The sequence below is a fragment of the Pristiophorus japonicus genome, chromosome 14 (genome assembly GCF_044704955.1).
Source record: "Pristiophorus japonicus isolate sPriJap1 chromosome 14, sPriJap1.hap1, whole genome shotgun sequence".
NCBI classification, from domain to species: domain Eukaryota; kingdom Metazoa; phylum Chordata; class Chondrichthyes; family Pristiophoridae; genus Pristiophorus; species Pristiophorus japonicus.
The window spans coordinates 175643982-175671363 of NC_091990.1; the positions used below are offsets into that span (position 1 = coordinate 175643982).

The following is a 27382-nucleotide window of genomic DNA, read 5'->3' on the forward strand; positions in this document are numbered from 1 at the left end:
GTGATAAGAGTGAGACTGGTTTCAGGAAACGAAGCAAAATGGAAGAGGGGATTTCCTCGTATGTGTTTAAGAGGGTAAATGTGGCTAAGGAGTGGGTACTCGATCTATTGTATGCTGAGTGTCCGGAAGATGCTGCAGCTCAATGGACTGAGAGCAAGGACCATAAAAGGTTGATAGAGAAGGCCATTTGGCTAATTTGCCTTCAGCAACAGATCCGGCTTTTGATGAGGAAAATGAGAAATTAAAGGGAGTATTGAGACAGGCAGAAGAGAGATCTAGCGCAAGGGCCACAGTTGAGGAAAGGCTGTGGACAGAGGTGGGACAGTTAAAGGAAAGTAGAGAGCTCACTAGAGAAAGGCACTAAACCCAACTGGACCTTTTACAGTGTCAGATTATTGAAGCCAAGAATAGCGAACGGGCATTGCGGGAAGAGAATTCCTGCCTCGCCAAGCAAGTTAAAGAGTACGGGGAGAGGGTGAGAAACATTCAGGTAGCCTATAAGGTAGCCAGTACCAGGGAATTTGAGGCAGGAGACCACGGTCCCTGCCAGCAGCAGATCCAAAGCTTGAACCTTGCTCTATCCCAGGCTAAAGGCATGGTGTGCCTGAGAAACCCGTGTTTAGCCCAGGAACACCTGGTTGGGCAAGGAGAAACCCCTCAGTCACCGCCTGCAGCTCCCAGGAATGGCCCGGGGCAGCAGGGGTTTCAGTCAGAGTGCGGGGCAGGCAAGGATTGCGAACTACCAACACCGGCAGCCCCGAGTTTTAACTCGGCTTGGCAGCAGGGGGAAGAGGCGAGCCAATACAAGAAGGGCCGGAACCAGGGCCAATGCACCCGGTCCGGCAGCAGAAGTTTGGCCCGCCTGATGCGAATGGGGCAGCAGGACCCCTAGAAAGCAACTTCATAGTCCCCCACGATACCCAAAAACTGAGGGCTATGATAGGCCACCTAAGTAAGCTCACCCAACAGGGGGATCCCTCGGTACACTTCCTGGAAGTGGAACACACAGGGGATATTAACGGGTGCGATGATTCAGAGCAGGGTAAGTTGTTGCTCTTCTCGCTTGACACCAAGCTGTGCCATTCCCTCTCTGCAGACAGCAGAAAGGGGCAAAACACGTACGCTACAGTTAAGGAGGAGGTTCTAGAGGCCATGGGTATGAACGACGGGAGTCCTTTCTCCCGAGTGGAGAAAACAGTGCAGCTCGATGGGGAGACTCCACAGGCTTTCGCCGACAGGTTGTGGCCGGTCTACGAAAGGGCCTGTAGTGGGGCTCTTGACCGGGCCCACCTGAACCCTAACGAGCTGGCTCACTGGCTCCGCAGCCTGGTGGCAAACAACCTACCTGGAATAAAGGCAAAAGCCGAGGTCTGGTTCGATCCAAGAGATCCCAGAACCACCGAGGAGACAGTGGTCAGAGAGTTGACACTGGCTTACCGGAACAGTAGAGGGACAGAGGAACCCTCCTCTAAAGGGAGGGTCCATGAGATTAAACCCAGCCAAAGCAAGAGAGAGTGGCATCAGGAAGGTGGGAATCCTCCCCACAAAGGGGGCAAGTGTTTTGGGTGTGGGAAAAGTGGGCACTGGAGGAAGGACTGTAGGAACCCATGGAAAGAGACTAAGGGAAGGGCCACTCCAGCCCCAGCCCGTAACGCCGGGGCAGGAACACCCGACTCATATGAGACACTCGTAGCCGCCCTACAGACACTCATAAACAGACAGGGTGCAATAGCTATTGCAACCGGTGCAGTAGCCGGTACGGTAAAACCCTCTGCTCCAACCCACCCAGATGCATGACTAGAGCCAGCATCTGTGTTCCTGTGTACCTGTGTTCCCTAGAGTACGATGCCTGGAAGAGACCGTGCGTTATGATGGAGGTGGAGAAAGTGAAAGGGACCTACCTGCTAGATACTGGTGCTTCCAGCACCCTTGTATATGCAGATAACCCAGCTACCTCACCTCTATCGAACGGGGTCCCGTACAGTCTAGTGGGGTTCACAGGCAATGAGCAAACTGGTTCGTTTTCCATCCCGCTCACCATTCAGTTAGGGACACTCAAAACCAAATGGAAGTGTGTCCTGATGAAATGGGAGCAGAAGGGAAAAGGGATCCTGGGAGCTGATTTTATATTAGCCACCAGATCCTAGTGGATCTCAGGAACCACTGTCTATGGGGAGCCATAGTGACTGACAGGGAAGGTGAGGTGGCGGTGATCCCAGAAAAAGGGGCCAAGGGAACGTTGTGTACCGTGAAGCCAAAGGAGGGTTATGACTTGGAATTACTGGTCAGTAACACCCCAGTGGAGTACCAGGCATATGTACGGGCACACCTTGCAGCATTTGCCACCCACAAACATGACTGTGGTAGAGTAACGGGGATGGAAGTTAGTATAGTAGGGGACTCCATGACCCGACCACAAAAGCAATATAACTTCCCCAGGGAGGCAGAGGCAGACCTGACAACGGCCCTGGGATCACTGGTAGAGCAAGGGGTATTAAGACCGATAGCAACCCATGTGAACTCTCCACTGTGGCCGGTTAAGAAACCGGACAACTCATGGAGGGCCACCGTGGACTATCGAGTACTAAATAAGAATATCCCTGCCTGTGCACCCACTGTAGCAGCCGTAGCGGATCTCATAGGGAGTATTCCAGCATCCACGACCACTTTCACGGTGCTGGACATTTCAAATGGGTTCTGGTCCATTCCTTTAAAACGGGAGGACCAGTACAAGTTCGCCTTTACCTTTAAGGGCCAACAATACACGTGGAACTGTCTTCCCCAAGGCTTCCACAATAGTCCCAGCATTTTTCACCAATGTATGGCGAACTGTTTAAAGGCTTTAGCAGACCCCAGCAGTTGGTGCAGTATGTGGATGACCTGCTCCTGTTCACCGATCAGGGGGAGGAACATGGCCCACTGCTGGCCGAGCTGCTGGAGCTGCTAAAAGAAGAAGGGTTTAAAGTAAACCCCAAGAAGGCACAGATCGGCCAGAAGGAAGTCAAATTCCTGGGGCTGACTGTGCGCGCTGGGGAAAGGGCCATAGACAAGGCTAGAAGGGAGGCAGTACAGGAGTTACCAGCCCCCAACACAGTGACAGAGGTAAGATCCTTTCTAGGACTCACTGGGCACTGCAGAGACTTCATTGAGGATTATGCAGCCACCGCAGCCCCTCTGCTCAGGCTCCTACACAAGGGGGTAGAGTGGGACTGGGATGAGGGTTGCAAGGCAGCATTTAATCAGCTCAAGAAGGACTTGCAGACTGCGCCAGCCTTAGGAGCGATAGATGTAGGAAAGGAGTTTTTCCTGGAGGTGGCAGCCAGCGGGGACAGTTTGAGCTCAGTGCTACTTCAAGAGCGGCACGGCCAGCTGAGACCGGTGGTTTACTCCTCCAGGATCCTCACAGATGTGGAGAAGGGGTACTCCAACTGTGAGAGACACCTCCTAGCCACACATTGGGCAGTGAAAAGATCCTTGATCTTCACGGGAGGGTCTCCTCTAACACTCCTAACCCACCACACACCTACTCAGATGCTCCTAGATGGGAGGATTAAGGACGGGACGGTGAGCAGTGCCCGCATTGCTCGCTGGACCCTGCTCCTCTCCCAGATGGACCTCAGAGTTGAAGGCCCCCGCGAGCCAAGGCTCGCAGCCAACCTAATCTATCCAGGGAAAGCCCACAGGTGCTCCATAGAAGAGGTATGGGAGGTGAACATTAGCCTTCGGGCGGGGTTACACCCAACAGGCTGGGACATCTACGTGGACGGGTCCAGCACGGTATCTGCTGGCGAACGACTCACTGGGTGCGGAGTCTATGACCCAAGGGCAGGTATTGCCCTGGCAATCAAGCTCCCCAGCACAATGAGCGCCCAGCATGCTGAACTGTCCGCCGTAATGTACGTGGTGACCCACCCCGAGGAATTCCCTACCCCATACACGATTTGCTCGGACAGTATGTTCACCTGCAATTCATGTATGGAGTACCTGGCTATCTGGTCCCGTCGCGGATACACGTCCGCTGACGGGAGACCCCTGGCAATCAAGCCCCTGCTGGAGAAAATCGTGACAGCGGTGGGGGAAGAGGGAAAGGTCTACATACATAAGATGAAGGCCCATTCAAAAACCGAACCCCGTGCAGAGGGAAACCAACAGGCTGACAAACTGGCCAAAGAAGGTGCCCGCACGGGAAAGTTCTGGGACCCCTATGACACCGGCCGCATAGCAGCGGTCAAGAATAAGAACAGGGCAACAGAGAGTACAGGGATAGCTTTGGCCCCGGACTTAAAAACAGTTCAGGCACAGGACCCAGTCCTGAAAGCTGTCCTGAAGGCGCTAGCTAGAGGAGAGAGAGTAGAAGGTCCGTACGGCACAGCAGCCATTACCGTTAAGGAAGGCCTGCTGTTTGAAGAGGGACAATGGGTCGTGCCACAGCAGCACCAGAGGGAATTCCTAAAACTGGCCCATGAGGGACCAGGAGCAGGGTACCCCGGGCCTGAGACCACCTGGCAACGGGTGGAACAGGCAGGATGGTGGCCGGGACTCAGGGAGGATGTCCGCGAGTTCTGTGCGAACTGCCTGGTGTGTGCTGCGAACAACCCTGACCCCCAGAAAAGGAAGGTGTCCCTAGGACACGTCAGGAGGGTAGAGGGACCATGGCAGTCAATCCAAATTGACTACATCGGGCCCCTACCCACTGCCCAGGGAGGCTACAAATACTGCCTAGTCCTGGTGGACGTGTTCGCAAAATGGGTTGAAGCCTTCCCCTGCCGAACAGCCACCGCACTAGGGACAACTAAGATTCTAGTGATGGAAATGTTCTCCCGGTGGGGACTCCCACAGTATGTGGAGTCGGACCAGGGGAGCCATTTCACCGGGCAGGTAATGCAGGCAACCCTTAAGGTGCTCGGCATTGAGGGGAAATGGCACGTTGCCCACAATCCACAGTCATCTGGTATTGTGGAGCGTTTAAACCGCACCATTCAAGAAAGGAAACGGGAGACTCACCCCAAAAGTGGGTGGAGGTCTTACCGTTGGCCCTAATGGGGATCCGAGCCAGCCAGTCAAAGAGCACCGGGTATTCCCCATACGAGCTCATGACTGGCCGGATCATGCGGACCCCCACCCATGTCCTAGCCCCGGTGCTCACAGAAGGTCAGCTCAGAGAGGTGAACCGAGACCGGTTTGTCAGGAACTTGTTTGAACACCTCAAACAGATTCACTGGCAGGCTGCTAGTAACATGGGCAGACAGCATCGGAGGAACCGATTGCTGCTAGAACCCAGCAAACACCACGAATGGGAGATAGGGGACCAGGTCATGGTGAGGAACTATACTCAGGTCGGGGTTTTTGAAGCATTATATATGGGGCCATAAAGCATTGTGGACAAGGCAAGCCCGATGGTCTAATCCATAAAGCTGCCCCGCCGTACTAAGTGGTTCCACATCAACCAGTGCAAGCTGTACAACCCAGGGTCAGCCAAGCACAGAGGGCAGCCGGGAGGGGTGAACTGTCCTCAGGACAGGGACCCTCCGTTGGCCGCCCCCGACAGTGGAGGGCCCACAGGGAATGTGGCAAGCTCAGAAACCGTGCCTATAGGTACGGTGAATTGCAGTACTGGAGGGGCTATCCCACCCATCGTTTGGGATTCGGACACACCCCCCTGAGAAGGACCCTCCGTACACCACGGCCAAAGATCCCGTGATCACCGGCATCTGAGCCTCAGCGATTCTACCCTAGGAGAAGGGCAGCCCGACAGGAAAGGCCGAAGGTCAGAAGTACAGAGGCCGCGCAGAGTAGGGAACACCAGCCAGCCGCCTCCAGCGGTGAGGGTCTCACAGGAGCAGTAGCAACGAGCTGCCCCAGAGACAAGGGTCTCCAGCTCACCGGCTGCGGGGAAACCCTAGCATCCAGGCGGCTATCAGGCCGCACAAGGCATAGGCCTGACAGGGACTAACCAGGCCACCCGGGGACGGGTGGCGGTTGTACATAGCTCTAATTTTAGTTTAAGGCAGCTGACTGCACCATTTTACATTTTAAGGTTTAGTTTAGAATTGAGGATAATGTTGCAGTAATGTTTAGGTGATTATTTTGAGTTTGTCTTGTGTGGCAGCCAGCCTGAGAGCAGTTCTCAAGGGCAAGGTACAGACATTACCGGGTGATGGACAAACCTCAGGAGACCAATTGATGTTGTTTAATTCTAATCTAGGTTTTTTTCCTTCTGTAATGTGGTTGTACGTTGCCTATATGCTGGTGAATATAATGTAACTGAAATGAAATGTAACTGTGCTGGAATGCAATTGTAGTGATTGAACCCCCTCCAAGCTGGGAGGGTGTAAATGTAAAAAGTTTGTACCTGTAAAGGGAAAAGTGTGCATCTATGGTGATGTTGCATAAGTGTAATGCATTTTGGGTATTAGTTTAGCTAATTTACGGGGAAGGTTATCTCTTGGGAGTCAGGAACTTTGCTCACCTCGAAGAATGATACCATAAGTGATATGGTATCACAGGGGGGAATGTAGAATTTACCAATATCTCGCAAAGTTTCCAGGTACCTTTCCCCTACAGAGGAGAAGAATCCCTGTCTGGGCTTTTAAAATTAGTTTAAAGGGGCAGACGAAGCCTGCGGGGGATAAAAGGGGATGCATTCATGGAGACCCCCCCCCCCAGTGTTTGGACTCATAGGAAAGGGAATTCAAAATGGATCTAAATTACAGAAGCTTGAGATCCCTAAACATCTATGGGAAGGAGCATATCAATTTTAAGATTCTACAACATTTTGGCTGCGAAAAGGAGTTACCAAATACAGGAGGTGAGGTCAAATTCGTGTATTAAGAATCCCAGACTGTCTGGGGGATCTATTCACGCACTAAGAGCTAATCGAATTACCCAATCAAGCACAATGGAAATCATGGTCAGAACAACTGGACAATCCTAAAACAATGCAAAACCAGTGATAGCACATTCTCACACCCTAATCGAGTTACTGCTGACAAAGGAGACATTTGAAAATCAATGGACAGACAGTTTAAACAGAGCCCAAGAGATTTGATGGGAGATAATGGAGCCTTTTTGGGGATATATCTATCCCCCAGTTTTACAAGGAAAGACTAGCAGAACACAGACTCTAGCAGAGCACAGACTCGAACACAGACAGACACAAGCAGCCGGAGCTGGGGAGTGAAGAAATGGAGTCGTGAAGGAAACTACAAGAAATCGTCAAGGACCGACCGAGCACGAGGCCCATGAAACGGAAGGTTGTCAGCAACTAAATTGACAATCCGGGCCACTACAACCAGCGAAACGACCAACCGAAACCAACTCAGCAAAAACCAAAGAATCGACCTTTATTTCCACTCTACAATCTACTTCTGAACGACCAACAGGTGAGAAATTACCAAAAGGGACTAACTAAAACTATTCCTAACCAAAGAAAGTGGGTACTTACCCCAAACATCCAAAACGCAAATTACCGCATCAACGGACGCACCCCAACCGAAGACTACGCAGTCCGAAGTCCTCTCCTCCGTCCGGGGTACGGCTCACCTAGAAGGCCAAGTGCAGCGAACCCCGAAACCGTGATTCACCGGCAACTGTCAAAAGGGATTGGTGAGCATAGCCCCTGAACCCTCAGAGCTATAACTTAGTTAGTTAGGGGAATTGGGAGGGGGGAGGCTGGGATAACTTGTGTAAATGTATCTGCATTCTCTTTTTTACCCCATTTAGAGTTTAAGCTGTATTCTTTTTCTCCACAGGCTGTAATTTGACATTTTATTCAATGTGTTGTACCATTCAGTGTGTATTGGTCTGTGTGTGTGTTATTAAAGGTGTGCCTTTTACTTCTTTTTAAACACAATAAAGCCATACCTGCTTCCTACCTTGAAACCGATTGTCTGTCCAAGTATATCACAGTCCCTTCATAATTCCAGTGTCTAGAACCAAGGGTGTGGGAGCGATTCGGAACCACTCATATAAGGTCAGAAGGGAAAGCTGACCCCCTGAAAACCACCCCTTACAGCATCATCCCTCCCCACTTCAAAACCTCCATTATTATGCTCTCCTAAAAAAAAACCTCAGATCCTTCCATCCTCGCCAACAACTGATCCCACTTCAAGGACTTGAGCACATAAATCTAGGCTGACACTCCAGTGCAGTGCTGAGGGAGTGCTGCACTGTCGGAGGTGCCGTCTTTCGGATGGACTTAAACAGAAGTCCCGTCTGCCCTCTCAGTTGGATGTAAAAGATCCCATGTCACTATTTCAAAGAAGAGCAGGGGAATTATCCCCAGTGTCCTGGCCAATATCTATCCCTCAATCAACATAATAAAAACAGTTTAAATGGTCATTATCACATTGCTGTTTGTGGGAGCTTGCTGTGCGCCAATTGGCTGCCACATTTCCCACATTACGACAGTGACTACACTCCAAAAGTACTTCTTTGGCTATAAAGCGTTTTGAGACGTCCAGTGGTCACGAAAGGCGCTATATAAATGCAAGTCTTTCTTTTCTTTTCATGTACAACCTCCATTTTCTCTTAAGTAAAGCGGCTGGAATTTCGGGAACGCCGATTCTGAGACGTTAATCCTGTCGGGACAATAACTATGGCTGCCTTCCGGGAAATTAGGTTGAAACACAGCAAGAGGGAAAGGGAGCATTAACTCAGGCGTTTCACACTTCTCCTTTGGTGGTGGAACCAAAAATCGGTGCATTACATTTTGAAGAAGAGTTGCGAATGCTCCGAAGTCCGTTATACATCCCGGGAAAAGCCGATTCTTAAAGACGTGGTCAGATAAGTATGTGCGTGCAATGTTTCAACCATTCACTCTTAGCAGAACGGGAAAAGGGAAGAGCAGGAATGTCGCCAGCGTGCACACCGATTCTCAGCCACGGCCATTTTTGCGTCCTGCAAATTCCCTGGGAGGACAGACGCACCAACGTTAGCGTCTTCGCCCAGGCCAACATTCCCAGCATTGAAGCACTGACCACACTTGATCAGCTCCGCTGGGCAGGCCACATTGTTCGCATACCAGACACAAGACTCCCAAAGCAAGCGCTCTACTTGGAACTCCTTCACAGCAAACAAGCCAAAGGTGGGCAGCAGAAACGTTTCAAGGACACCCTCAAAGCCTCCCTGATAATGAGCAACATACCCACTGACTCTTGGGAGACCCTCGCCAAAGACCGCCCTAAGTGGAGGAAGCGCATCCGGGAGGGCGTTGAGCACCTCGAGTCTCGTCGCCGAGAGCGTGCAGAAATCAAGCGCAGGCAGCGGAAGGAGCTTGTGGCAAACCAGTCCCACCCACCCTTACCCTCAACAACTATCTGTCCGACCTGTGACAGAGACTGTGGTTCTCATATTGGACTATTCAGCCACCTATGGACTCATGTTAAGAGTGGAAGCAAGTCTTCCTCGATTCCGAGGGACTGCCTATGATGAATAGAGGCGATTGAGAGGAGATGGAGAGTGCTGCAGCTTCCAGCTTTGGAGGGAGGTGGCCCAGCACGTTTCCACGAAGAACACGGTGGCCAGAACGGTGACACAACGGCACAAGAAGTTCAACGACCTCACTAGGGTCATTAGGGTGAGTACCACTTCTCTTAATTTTGTAATGCCATAATGTGAACCTCACTGTCTCGCACAATGTCAAGTCTTTCCAGTACCTGCTCCTTCTCTATGTGTACCAGGCCATGGTCTTCGTTGGTGAAGCCACCATAAAACCTCAGGCTCAGTTCACCAGCCATGGCCTGCCCATCCAATCATCGCTCACTGTCTTGTTCCCTACTCAGTCGCACCCCTCCTCGCACTACCGTTTCACTCTTGATATGCGTTCATAATACTTCAGCCTCATCACTTCTCGTAGGTGGTTGTCACCTAATTCCACCATTCACACATCCCTCTGTGCAGCTATGCAGATTAAATTGGACATCTGCACAGTTGCTGGCGCTAGCAGCTATTCAACTACGTCATCGTCCGAACAAGGGACGGCCAGGATGTCCGCATCACCAGCGCCATGACAGGAGATGACGACTGCTGGACTGACCACTGCCTAATTCACTCTGGTCTTTCCATCAATGTAGCCCCAAAACAACGGCGGCAACAGAAACGCTACCGCAGAAAAATCAGCACTGGAGCACTCAAGACCCTGCTAAGAAAGTCCGATTCAGCCAGCACCTCACAACCAACATGACGACTTCCAGTGAACCGGAAACATAGAAACATAGACGATAGGTGCAGGAGTAGGCCATTCAGCCCTTCGTGCCTGCACCACCATTCAATAAGGTCATGGCTGATTGTCACCTCAGTACCCCTTTCCTGCTTTCTTTCCATACCTCTTGATCCCTTTAGCAGTAAGGACCATATCTAACTCCCTCTTGAATATATCCAACGAACTGGCATCAACAACTCTCTGAGGTAGAGAATTTCACAGGTTAACAACTCTGAGTGAAGAAATTTCTCCTCATCTCGGTCCTAAATGGCTTAATCTTATCCTTAGACTATGTCCCCTGGTTCTGGACTTCCCCAACATTGGGAACATTCTTCCTGCATCTAATCTGTCCAGTCCCATCAGTATTTTGTATGTTTCTATGAGATCCCCTCTCATTCTTCTAAGCTCCAGTGAATGCAGGCACAGTCGATCCAGTCTCTCCTCATATGTCAGTCCTGCCATCCCGGGAATCAGTCTGGTGAACCTTCACTGCACTCCCTCAATAGCAAGAATGTCCTTTCTCAGATTAGAAGACCAAAACTATACACAATATTCCAGGTGAGGCCTCACCAAGGCCCTGCACAACTGCAGTAAGACCTCCCTGCTCCGATACTCAAATCCCCTAGCTATGAAGGCCAACATGCCATTTGCCTTCTACACCGCCTGCTGTACCTGCATGCCAAATTTCAAAGACTGATGTACCATGACACCCAGGTCTCGTTGCACTTCCCCTTTTCCTAATCTGCCGCCATTCAGATAATATTCTGCCTTTGTGTTTTTGCCAGCAAAGTGGATAACCTGAGCACAAGAAAGCCAAGTGCCTGCTCGGTAACACTGGCTTCATCAGTGGAAAGTGGATATAATTGGCTAACTTGTCAAACAGGGCATCGGTGACCTGTGTGGTGCATCTGCGGAGCGGCCGACTACAAAATGCCGCAAATGTCTGCTGCAGATTCCTGGAACTAGCCTGAGGTGAAGAGGTTGAGGGTACTGGTGACTTTGACAGGCTTTGGCAAGGCATGTCCACCCACTCCTCTGGGCTGCAGGTCTTGCTCCAGCAATATGAAAATATCTGCGACGACCTGGCGCGATAACCTAAGCCTCCTGTGGCACTGCTGCTCAGTCATGTTGAGGAAGCTCATCCTCTGCCTGTATACCCTGTGTTGGGAGTATCGCCTCCAGTGCGCAGCAGCCCTGCGCAGCTGCCCTCTGTCCTATGCAGCATCAGATGGTTGAGAAGAAGGTTGGTGGTATTGTTGTTGGTGGTGCTGCTGGTATGCCTGATGCTGTTGGTGCTGGGACTCATCGTGGTCCAATTCTAAGGACCAAAGTGAGATAGTATAAACGGCACCCATGCTGATGGAATAGATGGCAGGTCAAGTAGAGATGGCAGAAGCACTCTGCCACTGATGTGATAGGTTCCAGCAATGAGGTGACACTGGATGGCGACTTTACTGGAAACATTTGCAGCCTGTAGAAAATTAAATCTGTGCTGGCAATGCCATCAGCAACAGCTTCTGCCTGAGGAAAGTGATCAGCTGTGAGATGGGAGTATTTATTGTGCTTTTCACGCTGTGCACTAATCAGCTGGATCAATGGCCACTCAACTTCCGCCTCAGGCTCACAGACGTGGTTCCCATGCTCATCCAGTGAAATTTGAAAGGTAGGGTTAATAAAGACTCAAGAATCTAACAAGTACCTCATAATGATGTAAATTAGCTTGCCTGCCTCTGCCATTCGGGTTGCAGTCGTGCCGGCAAATGTACCCGAGGGAAAGGCGCGCGGGGGCCGGATGATGGCAGGTTCCCAACCCGCTGCAAGGTACTTCAAATTTCCCACCCGACCCGCCTCCAATCATGCCCGCACAGACCCCAGAAAATTCCAGCTACCGTGTTTGAATCACCAAGCCACTTTTGCCCTTCTCCCAGCACCAACTTCCCAAATTACCTCAAGTCACTGGAGAAATTCCACCAACTATGTCTCCGCAAGATCCTGCAAAACCCCCTGGGAGGACAGACACACCAATGTTAGCGTCCTCGACCAGGTCAACATCCCCAGCATTAAAGCACTGACCACACTTGATCAGCTCCGCTGGACAGGCCACAGTGTTCGCATGCCAGACACGAGACTCCCCAAGCAAGCGCTCTACTCGGAACTCCTTCACGGCAAACGAGCCAAAGGTGGGCAGAGGAAACATTTCAAGGACACTCGCAAAGCCTCCCTGATAAAATGCAACATCCCCACCGACACCTGGGAGTCCCTGGCCAAAGACCGCCCTAAATGGAGGAAGTGCATCCGGGAGGGCGCTGAGCTCCTCGAGTCTCATCGCCGAGAACATGCAGAAATCAAGCGCAGGCAGCGGAAAGAGCGTGCGGCAAACCTGTCCCAACCTCCCTTACCCTCAACGACTATCTGTCCCACCTGTGACAGGGACTGTGGTTCTCGTATTGGACCGTTCAGTCACCTAAGGACTCATGTTTCGAGTGGAAGCAAGTCTTCCTCAATTCCGAGGGACTGCCTATGATGATGATGATGATGTCAGGTATCATTGAGTAAATAGGAGATGCCTAAAAGGGAAGTTGAGTTGTCTGAAATAACCAATGAAATGTGACATTGCTATCCTTTCAGTGCTGTATTGATGAGAATTCCATGTCACTTTTTCCTACTTTTTTGGAGTGAAAGGATCTGGGAAAAACAGGACAGTATAATGGAACAACAGTAGAAGTGGGAGAAAAACATCAATCGAGCAAGTATAATTTTCTTATGCACATTCCCATTATACGGGATCTGAGGCCATTGTTGATACTGTGGACAAAAGCTGAAGAGAAAAAGCCTGTTGTTTGGATCAGCACTTACCACTGGGTGGCAGGGCTCAAACACCTCACACAATAATATTCCACATTCCTTCTTAGCAAACGGCTCCCGAAGTGGATTCACATTGCATGGATTACGGATGTCAGGGCTGTTTGCACACTAGGAAAAATTAAGTAACTGTTATGAATTTACTAATGAGGTAAACAAGATGTACACGCAATTTTTTTAAAACTGGATTCGAACAGAAAATGATACCCTGTTAAACCCAGGGAAACTACTTTTAAAATTTCAAAGGGTATGAAAGAACCTTATGTTATAGGTTTGCTGGAGCCAATTTTAACTCACTCTGTTCAGCATAAACAAGGCAGTAGTGACCTCCAAATTGCACCACTGACGTTACCGCCACGTTTACGCTCACAATTCGCCTTTGCCATCTTATTGAGGGTCCTGAGAAGGACACACAGACATCCCCTAACCCGTTTCTCCCAATCCCTGTTTCCAGCAGGAGCATCATTACAATATGTAGATTGGGATCCGATCGCATAGATGGGACACTGATTCAATTTTTAGGCAAAATGTTGGGCCTACCTGTAGAGTGGGCAGTACAGGCCATGTAGAATGCTAGTTAAAGGGGCCATGTAGAGTGCTAGTTAAAGGGGCCATGTAGCGTGCTAGTTAAAGGGGCCATGTAGAGTGCTAGTTAAAGGGGGCCATATAGAGTGCTAGTTAAAGGGGCCATGTTGAATGCTAGTTAAAGAAGGCCATGCAGAGTGCTAGTTAAAGAGGGCCATGTAGAGTGCTAGTTAAAGTAGGCCATGTAGAGTGCTAGTTAAAGATGCCCATTTAGAGTACTAGTTAAAGGAACACTCATTGGAAAATCTTTGAATCAACAGGTCTACGTGGATACAAGTATGTCTTGATTCACGGGATAATTTTAACCTAACCCACCTGATTTTACACTCTATTGAAGTAAAATTGGGCAGGGAGTAAAATTGCCGGCCGACCCGATCCCTTCGGTTTCCCATCAGGCTGGTCAGGTTAAAATTTACCCCCTTGTCAGGATTTTGTGTGGAGCATACTTTTTTTATTGCTTTCAACATTTCAGGAGGCTCAAAGGCCATCACAATACTCTGGAAAATAGAAGTGATTTTGGCAACTCGCTTGGGTTGGAGGAGGAAGAGCAGCAGCAGCAACAGCTGAAGGGACCACAGGGCTACAAGGTGTTATAGCTGCAGTTCAATGAGGAGCAGTGTTGAGCGGTCTGCTCTTCAGCGGAGAGGACGAGACTGGTCTGTGCTGTTTGCAACAGCAAGACCTTCAACCAATCCACGCAGATGGACATGCCTTGCCTGTCCACAAAGATTACCACAACCCTAAATTTCTACACTTCAGGGTCATTCCAGGCTGTAACTATGTGACATGGCAAATATCAGCTAGTCTGCAGTCCTGGCTGAGTAAAATAGGTAACGGACATACTGTACAGCAAGATCAATAACTTCATTAACTTCCCCATGGACAATAGGAGCAGCCTGTTGGCTTTGTAGCCATAGCAGCTTTCTCCCAAGTGCAGGGAATAATCAACTGCATACATGTACTATCAGAGCACCTACCCATGAATTGAAAGGGATTTCATTCACTAAATGCACAGCTGGGAAGTGATCATACCATGTACATCATGCAGGTCTGTGCTCACATCCCAGGGAATGCCTAATAATTCTATCCGACAGCAATTCTCCAGCCTTCCACTCTTTGAGCATGAGCACACCCAGTGGGTGAGCATCCCTGCTTGGGGAGAAGGGATATCCTCTCACAACCTGGCTTCTGAAGCCGTTGTGAAGCCCTCACTCATTGGCAGAAGCAAGATACAACTGGAGCCATCACTGAACACGTCATTGGTTCCTAAAGCAACCCTTCCAGTGCCTGGACTGATCTGGGGAATTCCTGCAATACACCACCCACACAGTCAATCACAGTGTGGACCGCTCCGATTGGTGGAAGCAGCTGTCGCCCATACAGTCGGCCACTCCGATTGGTTGATATATAAACACATACTGATATATTCATCAGTCATTCCACCCTCCAAAGATGAACTTCCAATGCAGGCTCATCAGCTACTACAGAATTACCCTGCACAAAGTCAGATTTTCAGAAGGTGCTCTTTTCAAGAACTGCCCCAGTGTTCAACGAGAGGAAATTTTACTAATCCGTGAGTAAATATCTATCAAGCAGTCTGAAAGCATACAGGCAGCCTTGGGAGACAAGGGTAGTAGTGGAGAGGTAAGTATGAATGTCATCAACATACAAAGGGAAACTGACCCACTTGCCTGTATGGATGAGAAAAAGTAGGGGGTCAAGAATAGGTGCTTAGGTGCAGAGATGCAATTAAGTGGAAGTTAGATAAGCACATTGTAAAGTCCTTACTCTACAGTATGAAACCACACGTGCTACATTCTGGGGACAAGGTCACTCTGTGACCTTAACTCCTTATTCACAGGACTCCAAAGACAATGACCCTGCGTGGGACCTCCCTTTTTATACCTGTGTGATCAGGTAAGGAGTGTCTCCCACAAGTTCACCCCTTGTGGTCAAGGTGTGCATCTAGGTTGAGTGTATACAGTAACACAGTGGTGTTACATTGTGGTTACATACATGACATCACCTCCCCCCCCTCCGCCCTCACAAGTCTTATTGGGATCATAGGTTTAGGTGGTCTACGCTCCCTCGTGGAGCGCCGCAGTTGGGGCTCCGGTTGTTGGACACTGACGTGAGTGTCTGTCACCTGTGGTGATTCTGGCCTGTCCGGGCTGACCGCAGGGACTGTACATTCTTCTGATTGCTCTTGTTGCTCGTTCACTGGCGGTGTTGTGAGCTCCATCTCATGGTCTTCTTCAGGTTCCTCCGTGTCGATGCTGAACCTTTTTTTTTTTACTTGGTCCAGATGCTTACGGCATATCTGACGATTGTTGAGTTTTACCACGATGACCCTATTCCCCTCTTTGTCAATTACAGTGCCCTCAAGCCATTTGGACCCCATGGCGTAATTGAGGACGAATACAGGATCATTTATTTCTATACAGCTCCCCCTCGAATTACAGTCATGGTACTCGTTTTGTGACTTGCACTTGCCCTCAACTATGTCGGTCAGGACTGGGTGAATGAGGGACAACCGAGTTTTGAGTGTCCGTTTCATTAGTAGCTCTGCGGGCGGGACCCCCGTGAGCGAGTGCGATCGGGATCTATAGGCCAGCAGGAGACACGATAGGCGGCATTGTAGGGAGGGTCCTTGAATCCTGAGCATACCTTGCCTAATGATTTGAACCGCACTTTCCATCTGGCCATTGGGGGCCGGCTTGAATGGCGCAGTCCTGACGTGGTTGATGCCATTGGCCGACATAAACTCTCGGAATTCATAGCTTGTGAAACATGGGCCATTATCACTAACCAGGATGTCCGGCAAGCCATGGGTTGCAAAGATCGCACGTAGGCTTTCCACGGTGGTGGATGACGTGCATGAATTCAGAATGATGCACTCGATCTATTTCGATTACGCATCTACCACAATAAGGAACATCTTTCCCATGAACGGGCCCGTGTAGTCAACATAAATGTGTGACCATGGCCTGGTGGGCCAGGGCCACGGGCTGAGCGGGACCTCCCTGGGGGCATTATCCAGCTGGGCACACGTCGTGCACCTGCGAACACAGTGTACCAGGTCTGAATCAATTCCAGGCCACCAAATGTGTGACCGGGCAATGGCCTTCATCAGCACAATGCCTGGGTGCTCGCTGTAGAGTTCCCCGATGAATGCCTCCCTGCCTTTCTGGGGTATAACTACCCGGCTGCCCCATAGTAGGCAGTCAACTTGGATAGAGAGCTCATCCATCCGTCTGTGGAATGGTCTGACCTCCTCAGGACATGCACCGTGTGCGGGCGCCCAATCCCCAGTCAGGACACATTTCTTAATCAGGGAAAGGAGGGAATCTCTGTTTGTCCAGATTTTGATCTGGCGGTCTGTGATGGAGGAGCCTGCGCTGTCAAAGGCATCGAAGGCCATGATCATCTCGGCGATTTGCTCTGCTGACCCCTCAGTGGTGGCCAGTGGAAGCCTGCTGAGCGCGTCTGTGCAATTTTCAGTGCCGGGCCGGTGCCGGATGGAGTAGTCATAAGCAGCCAGTGTGAGAGTCCATCACTGTATGCGAGCTGATGCATTGGCATTGATAGCCTTGCTGTCTGACAACAGGGATGTTAATGGCTTGTGGTCCATCTCTAATTCAAACTTCCTGCCAAAGAGGTACTGATGCATTTTTTTTACACCATAGACACATGCAAGCGCTTCCTTCGCGACCATCCCATATCCCCGTTCTGCTTGAGAGAGCGACCTGGAGGCATAAGCCACAGGTTGTAGTTGACCCTCAGCATTGCCCTGCTGCAGCACGCATCCAACCCCATAGGACGATGCATCACATGTCAGAACCAATTTTTTTTACAGGAGTCGTACAGGGTCAACAACTTGTTTGAACAAAGTAGGTTTCGTGCCCGATCAAAAGCCCGTTCCTGACAGTCCCCCCCAAAACCAATCGCAACCCTTACGCAGGAGCACGTTCGGCAGAAAGTTCCCAAAATAGTTCAACAGTCTCAGGAATGAACACAACTCCGATGTGTTGCAGGGCCTACTTGCTCGTCGAATTGCCTCTGTTTTGGATTTGATGGGCCGAATCCCATCTGCAGCAACCCTCCTGCCCAGAAACTCAACCTCAGGAGCTAAGAACACACATTTAGACTTCTTGAGTCACAGGCCTACCCGGTCCAGTTGGCGTAGCACCTCCTCCAGGTTGTGGAGGTGTTCCTCGGTGTCTCGACCCATGATGAGGATGTCGTCCTGGAATACAATCGTTCCAGGAATGGATTTAAGCAGGCTTTCCATGTTTTGTTGAAAAATCGCGGCCGCTGATCGAATGCCAAACGTTCACCTGTTATAAATGAAGTCCCTTGTGCGTGGTGATGGTGGTCAGTAGTTTAGATTCGTCGGCCAGTTCCTGGGTCATATAGGCTGAAGTGAGGTCCAACTTGGTGAACAGCTTGCCGCCTGCCAACATGGCAAAGAGGTCCTCCGCTCTCGGGAGCGGGTATTGATCTTGTAGCGACACCCAATTGATGGTGGCCTTGTAGTCGCCACAGATCCTGACATTGCCATCCGCTTTTAGGACGGGAACAATGGGGCTCGCCCAGTCGCTGAATTCAACAGGCGAGATGATGCCCTCTCTCAACAGCCAGTCCAATTCGCTCTCAATCTTTTCCCGCATCACATACGGCACCGCTCTGGCTTTGTGGTGCACTGCCCTGGCATCCGGGGTGATGTGTATCACTACTTTAGTGCCTTTGAAAGTCCCGACGCCAGGTTGGAATAGTGAATCAAATTGTTGTAGGACTTGTGAGCATGAGCTTCGCTCCACAGATGACATTGCGTGAACATCCCCCCATTTCCAGTTCACCTCGGCTAACCAGCTCCTCCCCAACAGTGCGGGACCATTGCCCGGGACAATCCAGAGCGGCAGCCGATTCACTAACCCATTGTGTGTGACAGCCAACATTGCACTGCCTCGCATCGGAATGATTTCTTTAGTGTAAGTCTGTAATTGTGTCTCAATACATGCTAATTTGGGTCTACTGGCTTTAAGTGGCCATAGCTTCTCAAATTGCTGCACACCAATGAGTGACTGGCTGGCCCCAGTGTCCAGCTCCATGCGTACAGGGATACCGTTTAATAAAACCCTCATCGTCATTGGTGGCGTTTTTGTGTGTGAACTTTGAATATTCACCACATGGACCCACTGAACCTCAGCATCCATCGATTTGCCCCAAAAGTCATCCTGCCTCAATGAACCCTCTTCTGGTCCATCCGCCTCATATATTAGTCTGGTTGCAGACTTCCTGCATATTCGAGCTAAGTGGCCTCTGAGATTGCAGTATCTGCTGACAAACTGTTGAAATCTGCAAGATCTAGCTGAGTGTTTTCCCCCACACCCCCAGCATGAGTTAACGTTTCCATTGTTGGGAACAAAGTGACTATGGCCAGGCATTCCGTGCTGACTGTCCCTTTGACTGCTCTTAAGTACCCTATTAGTGGGTGTCAATGGCCCCATCCCGGGCCGCATTGCCCACTGTGATGGCGTGAATGTCCATTCAGCCTGCCATTGTCTTTGTTGAAGTCCTACTCTGGGGTCTATTGCTGCCTGGGGAGTGTCGGACTGCCCCTGCCTGCGGGGCTCTGAGTCGCCTTGATGATGTTGACTCCCTGATCCATTGCCGTGTTAGAGGCAGAATTGCGCGCGTATATTATTTTCGTCTCTTCCTCCCCCGCCATGAAAGTTTGAGCTATCAACGCCGCCGCTTCCAAGGTCAAATCCTTGGTCTCAATTAATTTGTGGAAAATTCCCGCAGGACCGATGCCCTCGATAAAGAAGTCCCTTAGCATCTCCGCCCTGCAGGCGTCTGTGAACTTAGAGGCTGGCCAAACGCCGGAGATCCGCTTCGAAGTCCGGTATGCTCTGTCCTTCATGACGCCAGTGGGTGTAGAATCTGTGTTGGGCCATATATATGCTGCTCGCTGGTTTGAGGTGCTCGCCAATCAATTTGCTAAGTTCTTCAAAGGTTTTGTCCGCCGGCTTTTCGGATGTTAGTAAGTCCTTCATGAGCGCGTATGTCTTTGGTCCGCAGCTGGTCAAAAGATGAGCCTTCGCTTGTTGGCCGCTGCATCTCCCAGCCATTCTTTCGGTAATGAAGCTTTGCTGAAGCCTCTTGACGAAATCGTCCCAGTCTTCCCCAACACAGTATCGTTCCTCTGTGCTACCGGTGGCCATTTTCGTGGGTTGTGAATTCCTGTTTCTTGTCGCCAATGTAAAGTCCTTACTCTACAGTATGAAACCACACGTGGCACATTCTAGGGTCAAGGTCATTCTGTGGCCTTAACTCTTTATTCACAGGACTCCAAAGACGATGACCCTGCGTGGGACCTCCCTTTTTATACCTGTGTGATCAGGTAAGGAGTGTCTCCCACAAGTTCACCCCTTGTGGTCAAGGTGTGTATCTAGGTTGAGTGTATACAGTAATACAGTGGAGTTACATTGTGGTTACATACATGACACACATGAAGGCAAAAGGAATAGAAGGATATGTTGATAGGGTGAGATGAAGTAAGGTGGGAGGAGGTTTGTTTGGAGCATGAACACTGGTGTAGACCTATTGGGCTGAATGGCCTGTTACTGTGCTGTAAAATTCTATGTAACTCCAAAAGTGAATGTGTCAGGGTGGGAAAGAAGCAGAGATGGGAAGAGAAGACATTGTTGGAGATACCCATCCCAATGCAGTCAGTGTAAGAGTCGGACCATGCAAGTGCAGTCCTATGGATCGGAGGGTGGTGTAGTCAGTTTGTATTGAACACTGTGGAGATGTCAAGGTGAGATAATGTAACCACAATTGCAGTTACAGAGGACATCTTTAAGAAATCTTTCCATCTGGATAGCTGTATTCAAATATATATATAAGTATATGTAAATCACCCAAAATTGGGATCGCAATCACTCTGGTTCTGATCCCAAAGACAGTCCCTGCTCATCAGCTCTTCTCATGCTGCAGCTTATGTGGAGGTGGTTTTGTGGAGCTCCATCGGTTTTACAATTCCCAGTGTATAAAACCTACAGTACAAATGCTATGAATGCTAGTCCTAGTTTAGTATTATCAGTAAAATTAGTGAAGTGTTGTATGTTTTGTTATCTTTGTAATTAAGGAGGGACGATGAGTTGAAAGTTTTGTAAAAATAATGAGGAGTTGCTGTCTTTTGCAACTGCTTTTCTGTTATTTTTAACAGCCCTATTCTATAATTTATAGTCTAAGCCACGGTGTGATAGTGCTTACTCTTCCACTACGTGGTGGCTCAGAAACATGGACCATGTACAGTAGACACCTCAAGTTGCTGGAGAAATACCACCAACGATGTCTCCGCAAGATCCCACAAATTCCCTGGGAGGACAGACGCACCAACATCAGCGTCCTCGACCAGGCCAACAACCCCAGCATTGAAGCACTGACCACACTTGATCAGCTCCACTGGGCAGGCCACAATGTTCGCATGCCTGACACGAGACTCCCAAATAAAGTGCTCTACTCGGAGTTTCTTCACAGCAAACGAGCCAAAGGTGGGCAGCGGAAACGCTACAAGGACACCCTTAAAGCCTCCCTGATAAAGTGCGACATTCCCACTGACACCTGGGAGTCCCTGCCCAAGACCGCCCTAAATGGAGGAAGTGCATCCGGGAGGGCGCTGAACACCTCGAGTCTCAACACCGAGTGCATGCAGAAATCAAGCGCAGGCAGCCGAAAGAGCGTGCGGCAAACCAGTCCCACCCACCCTTACCCTCAATGACTATCTGTCCCACCTGTGACAGAGTCTGTGGCTCTTGTATTGGACTGTTCAGCCACCAAAGAACTCACTTCAGGAGTGGAAGCAAGAGTTCCTCGATTCCGAGGGACTGCCTATGATGATGATGATGATGATTAATTTTGTGTGAACATGGACAGCAAGTGCTAACAGATTATTCCATTGTCAGGGGGCATCAACCTTCAGCCAAACTCAATCCTGAAGCTCACCCAGCATCCAGATACATGACCATTCCCACAATCCAATTGTGCCAGAGATCAAGCGGGTGCTTTAATTTCTCGAATAGTTATTTACCTCCACAACTGTCCAGCTATTTCCAAACTCTTGCGGATTTGGTGATTCCATGTGATCCGGAGTCCTCATTTCATTGGTTGTTTTCATGTCAAAATTTCCACACAACCCAGAGAGTTTACCCTGTAGAGAAGAGAGAAGGCATAACATAAATATCACTGCTTACACCTTTATGTAATCCACAAATATTACTGATTATTGGCTCCTCTCTTCCTTTTGTAATAATCAAGTAGCTTTTATGCTACGGGAGATAAGGCATAAGCAGAGTTTTTAATTAAGCATCGATCCCCAATACCAGAATAGATGCTTGCTGATTTATTCTGCCGCTTTGCTGGAGAGAGGTGAAACTACTTCCCCTCCCTCAAAGTGTTGTTCTCCATCAAGAATTGAAAATTAGTTATTCTATCCATATCTGTTTTCAATCCTAAAGTTTACTCAACCATGTCTTAAATATAAAATAACATATTTTATCGAATATTATAAGGCTATGATCTTCCAGGGGTTTAGAAAGTGTTGTGGGGGGGGTCATGAAAGTGAAACTTGAGATAATAAATGTTATTCCCACACTAAGATATGCTAGAGATACAAAAGAAAGCTGCCAATTCTGGAAATATGAAGGTCCCTACTGAAATAATAAGCAATCTTTTTTCCAGTATTATTTCTTTTATTTATTTCCTGACATTCTGCATATCTTGTACCCAATTTATTGAAATGTGGTTTTTAATTTTGTTGGGTAATCTGGCTGAGGATATAATAGTGAGCAGCAACTGGCTTGAGGGAACGAGATTTAGCAGTAGGCTCACTGTGAATTTGATTCACTGCACTGTGATATTGTAACTGACCTAATATGATGTCAGTTTTATAAGTATGTTAAATGAAAAGCTTGTGTTTCCTGATGGATTAATGGGTAAAGGCAGATCAGGTTGCAGTACAACACCCTGCCTCTGCTGAATTGGTTGATCTCGGTCAGAACAGAAAAAAGATTTATACAACTGACCTCCGCACCACTTAGCCAGTGAGGGAAAAATCGGCCAGAACTTCTGTGCTTGATTACTATTCAATGAACCTTGCTGTAAAGTTTGGGGTAGGTAATTGTCTTCATTGCAGGAGCTGCAATTTGGCGGAGTGGATTATAGAAACATAGGCCCCAAGTTTCGTCCCACGGCGAAAACGGCGCACCTCCGAGCTGGGCGCCTGTTTTTCGCGCCGAAAACGGCGCCTAAAAAAAAGTCCGATATTCTCGAGCTCCTTGGAGCTCGATGTCTGCTTGGCACGGCGCGCTCTTCGCAGCAGGGGGCGGAGCCTAACACTCGCGCCGATTTTCTAAGTAGCAGGGGGCGGGTACAATTTAAATTAGCCTTCGTGGTGCCGGCAACCCTGCGCATGCGCGTTGGAGCGTGCGCGCACGCGCAGTCTCACACAAACATTGGCACTCGGCCATTTTTAAAAATACTGCAGAAAAAGTGAAGATTTGTTTCTTGGACCCCTGCAAAGGCTTGTAATTTAATTTTTTTTGATATTTCTGTGTGTGAGGGAGTGCTTTTAGCAGCACTGCTGAATAAATCACCTGCTGAAATCAGTGAGTTCAGCTTTTCACTGCTAAACTTGCAGAACCGGTGCTGCATTGGTGCATGCAAATTAAGGACTGTGTGTTTGGAGAAATAAGAGTGCCAATTCAACTTTGCAATGGATCAACATCCACCAAGAACAAAGATGGCAAACCATTGCATAATACGTGGTGTTGACAATGCAGCACCCATTCTGCAAATTTAAATATAAAACTGTCGATGTGGCTGCCTCTCCCTGTCCAAATGGCCTCAGTCCCCCTCACAGCTCGAAGGCTGCTGCTGTATCTTCGGCTGCCATCGAGCCACTGACGCCGCCCCTAAAGCGTGGCCGAATGGCCTCAAGCACCATAAAGAGCTTCGTGTGTCAGGTGTTGATCCTTCGGCTGCCGGCCAGCCACTGACGCCGCTGATATCTCATGGCCGAATGGCCTCGGGTCCGTCCGGTGTTGCTTCTTCGCGGCCAGCCACGAAGAGAATGAAGGCCTGCCTCAAGCACTGCAGCTCAGCTCGAAGCTTGCTGCCGCTGCCGTCGAGACACTGACGCCACACCGCTGCCTGTCTCCAACATGAAAGGCCTGCCTGAAGCACAGCAGCTCGAAGGCTGATGCTATTTCACACAGGTAGGAACATGGTTTATTTAATCTTTTCTTTGCTTATAAATTTTAATTCAGGTTGGATTTATTTGTATAATATTTGTATAAGTATAACTAAGGATTGATTGTAGAATTTAATGACTTCCCTTCCCCCCCCCCCCCCGTTCCCTACGCCTAATTTGTAACCTACGCCTGATTTTCTAAAGTGTAGACAGGGTTTTTTCGAGCGTACAAAAATCTTCACTTACTCCATTCTAAGTTAGTTTGGAGTAAGTTTTCACTCACGAAACTTTGAAATCAGGCGTAAGTGGCCGGACATACCCCCTTTTGAAAATAAAATTATGTTCCAAAGTGAAACTGGTCTAACTGACTAGAACTGGAGCAAACTAAATGACGAGAATTCCGATTTCTAAGATACTCCGTTCTACAGCAGTTGCTCCGAAAAATCAGGAGCAAATCATGTGGAAACTTGGGGCCATAGAAACATAGAAAATAGATGCAGGAGTTGGCTATTCGGCCCATCAAGCCTGCACCACCATTCAATAAGATCATGACTGATCATTCACCTCAGTAGCCTAGTATATGACGCACTTGATTTTCAGGCCATTAATTTCAGGCGCATTCCACTATAAGCGAGCAATCCGCTCTGCCAGATTACTGCCCAGGTGTAGCAGATGAATATCTACCTCTATGTATGTATATTAAGCGAGAAACAATCGAGGTTGGCGGCGATGCCTCCACGATCAGTCAGCTTGCCAACGCTCACTGTTTATGCTCACGCATAAAGAATGGCCACTTGGGTTAGGTACCAGAGGGCATCCTGAGCCTGTGGACACTGACCCCTCATAAGTCGATGCTTCAGGAGAGCAAGAGAAAAAAGTTGAATCGGTAGTAAAATATACACATCCGTTTTGTTGATTGCTATGTGCTACACTAATGTAGATAACATGGACTAGCTGATTGCTGTTGAGTACAAGTCATGTTGCACAGAATATCACACCAAACGTGAATATATAATCTTCACAAGAAGTTTAACATATTGTCCCTTACCTGCCATTTAGGTCCAACCTGCAAGTGTGTTGTCGTCCGTTGGTCCCACAGTATAGTAATTTCTTCAGCAGGGAAATGTATCACAGTAAAAATACCAGCTTTCCATATGTGTACAATCTGCTGCGTGTTCATGACACTGGAGGGGCTCTGAGAAGAATAGTAACAGTTATTTGATGAAAGATACAAAACAAAACACATAATTTAAACTGGATATGATTCGCCATCAATGGAGAAATGGTCAGATAGGCAATACACAGTTGGTGCCACTGATAAGCAAATTATTTTATTGAAGACTATGTACATATTCTATAAAATATTTTGATGCCATTTTAAAATCTTAAACAATTATACTAATGAAAAGATCCTTCTAGTGACTGTGAAATTGTCTGTGGCCCATTAAAAGATTTTAAAAAAAACTATTTTAGTAGGCAGATCATTGGCAAATCAAACGCAACCGACAAGTCCGTTTCATCTTGTTGTTCTGCTGTGCTACTTACCACGTTCCCACTGTCATCATCAAAAACCAAGGAAGTATGATCAACCGAGATAGACAGAGCCTTCCTACAAATGGTGCCACTCCCATAGCAGTCAATATTTTCAGCAATGATAGACAGACTTACAGTCCCTAGACTCTGCCGGAAGAAAAGTTGTTTGTTAATATATGTATGTAGAGCTTGTGTCAACTAGTTAGTTTACACATCAAGTGCAAGAGTTCTTCTTTACTGGTTTCAGACTTTGCACAAGGAATGAGGTACTTTAAAGAATCACTATCTGATGGTGGCACAGTGCTCTGATACAGTGGTGTGTCACAGATTGGTAAGAACACAAGAACCAGAATCGGCCATTCATACCAACTAACTTGCTCCCTCATCCGGGTCCTTTCCTTATCCCATCATTTTCATCTTTCTCTGCCATAGTCCCATGTTTTGCTAAGCAATGGAATGTAATATGTATACAATACGAAGTTAGTTACATATGAACAGAGGTAGGCCATTCAGTCCTTCGAGCCATGCAATTAGATCATGGCGGGTGCAGACTGGAGATTTGGGGGCGGGGGGGTGGATTGTGAAAAAGACCTTATGAAATCAATAACAAGTTAACATGTGGACCCCAAGATATTGACAGTCCTACCATCCAAAATAATACAAGTGTACAGCTCATTCATGACCATGAAGCCTTGGTTGATCTTATACAAGAACATTTGTTCACAATTATATGTCAGATGAAAATAATTCCAGATCTTGTGCTCAGTTTTGTATCTGTTCCTGTCTTAGAGGAAAATTAGGTTCTTAAAGATTGTACAGTTAAAATATTTTTATAAAGAAATGAATCTTTACTAAAATGAACCTTTACCTTAACCAGGTAAACCTTGCAAGCACTAATAAAGTCATAAAGGACTCCATCAAAAGTCTTGTAATGGCGGTCCCCGTATGCTGTACACATCGAAGGGCAGGGTTGGAATATGCACTGGAATGTCCCCTGCTGGCAAACACTAAAAGGTATGTTACCAATAAGGATAAACTTATGTAAATATTTGATGCACAATTACATTCAGCTTTTTACTACTTAAACTAAAGTTTTTTTTCTATCTAGGATAGACCATTCTTTAACTTTATGACATTACTTCTGTTGTATTAGAGCAACTGTTCACAATGTGTGTATGAGGCTGCCAAGTGCTAAATCTCCAGTTCATATAGCAGTGACACTGTTCTGCAGGTCTCCATTAACTGCTGATAATACGAGCCTTGCATCACAAATTCTGCTCACTGAGGTGCACTTTATCAGGAACTTACATTTCTGAAATCAGTTTGATGTGTAAATAATGTCTAAATTATCTGTAATGAATACTTTTATAAAGAATAACAATTTCTTGCTGCTGCCAGTCATTTGTGGCACCAGTTCAGGAAAGGGTGGCTTTAACGAGGACAGCTCTCCAATTATACAAATTTTACATGTGTTATATGTTAAAAATAAATGTTTTATCATTTGTACTCCTCACATTTGCAACTGCTACAAATATATTCACTGAGTAATAAAACATTTGTTTTTCCGAATGAAACTATTTTTTAACCACTTAAAAATGTCATTGGAACTACTGGGGACTAAAATAGATTCTCCAGAGTCTGCACAGGACTCGAGGGTACCGGAGACTTTTAGCCTATATAGTAAATGTGGGGAGAAGGAAAAATTCAGTTAACTGGGAGCCAACAATTGACGGTCTATGTGGTAGGTTAATAAAAATTATTAAATGAACAACTTTTATGCAGTATCCTATCTCATCCAGAATCTGCCTTGATTATTGCATTCCATTTGATGCCAAAGTCCGAGGTATTGTCCTTCCTTTACTTTGGATATTTTTCCACAGCCAATTTGTGATTTATATTCCAATATTGTTAGAGGCTTTTCATGCACCTTTTGTATTTTGAGG

General features: G+C 48.1%; 1 protein-coding gene across 1 annotated transcript in view; it reads right to left on the reverse strand.

Annotated features, from left to right (window-relative positions):
- otog (otogelin) overlaps positions 1 to 27382 on the reverse strand; it is a 350354-nt gene that overhangs the window by 159124 nt on the left and 163848 nt on the right. Inside the window, exons 22-26 of the mRNA XM_070898763.1 lie at positions 26308 to 26446; positions 25452 to 25586; positions 24955 to 25101; positions 21747 to 21866; positions 13058 to 13174 (exon numbers count right to left, since the gene is read on the reverse strand). Of these exons, the coding sequence (XP_070754864.1) occupies positions 13058 to 13174; positions 21747 to 21866; positions 24955 to 25101; positions 25452 to 25586; positions 26308 to 26446 (658 nt within the window). The remainder of the gene's footprint in view (positions 1 to 13057; positions 13175 to 21746; positions 21867 to 24954; positions 25102 to 25451; positions 25587 to 26307; positions 26447 to 27382) is intronic.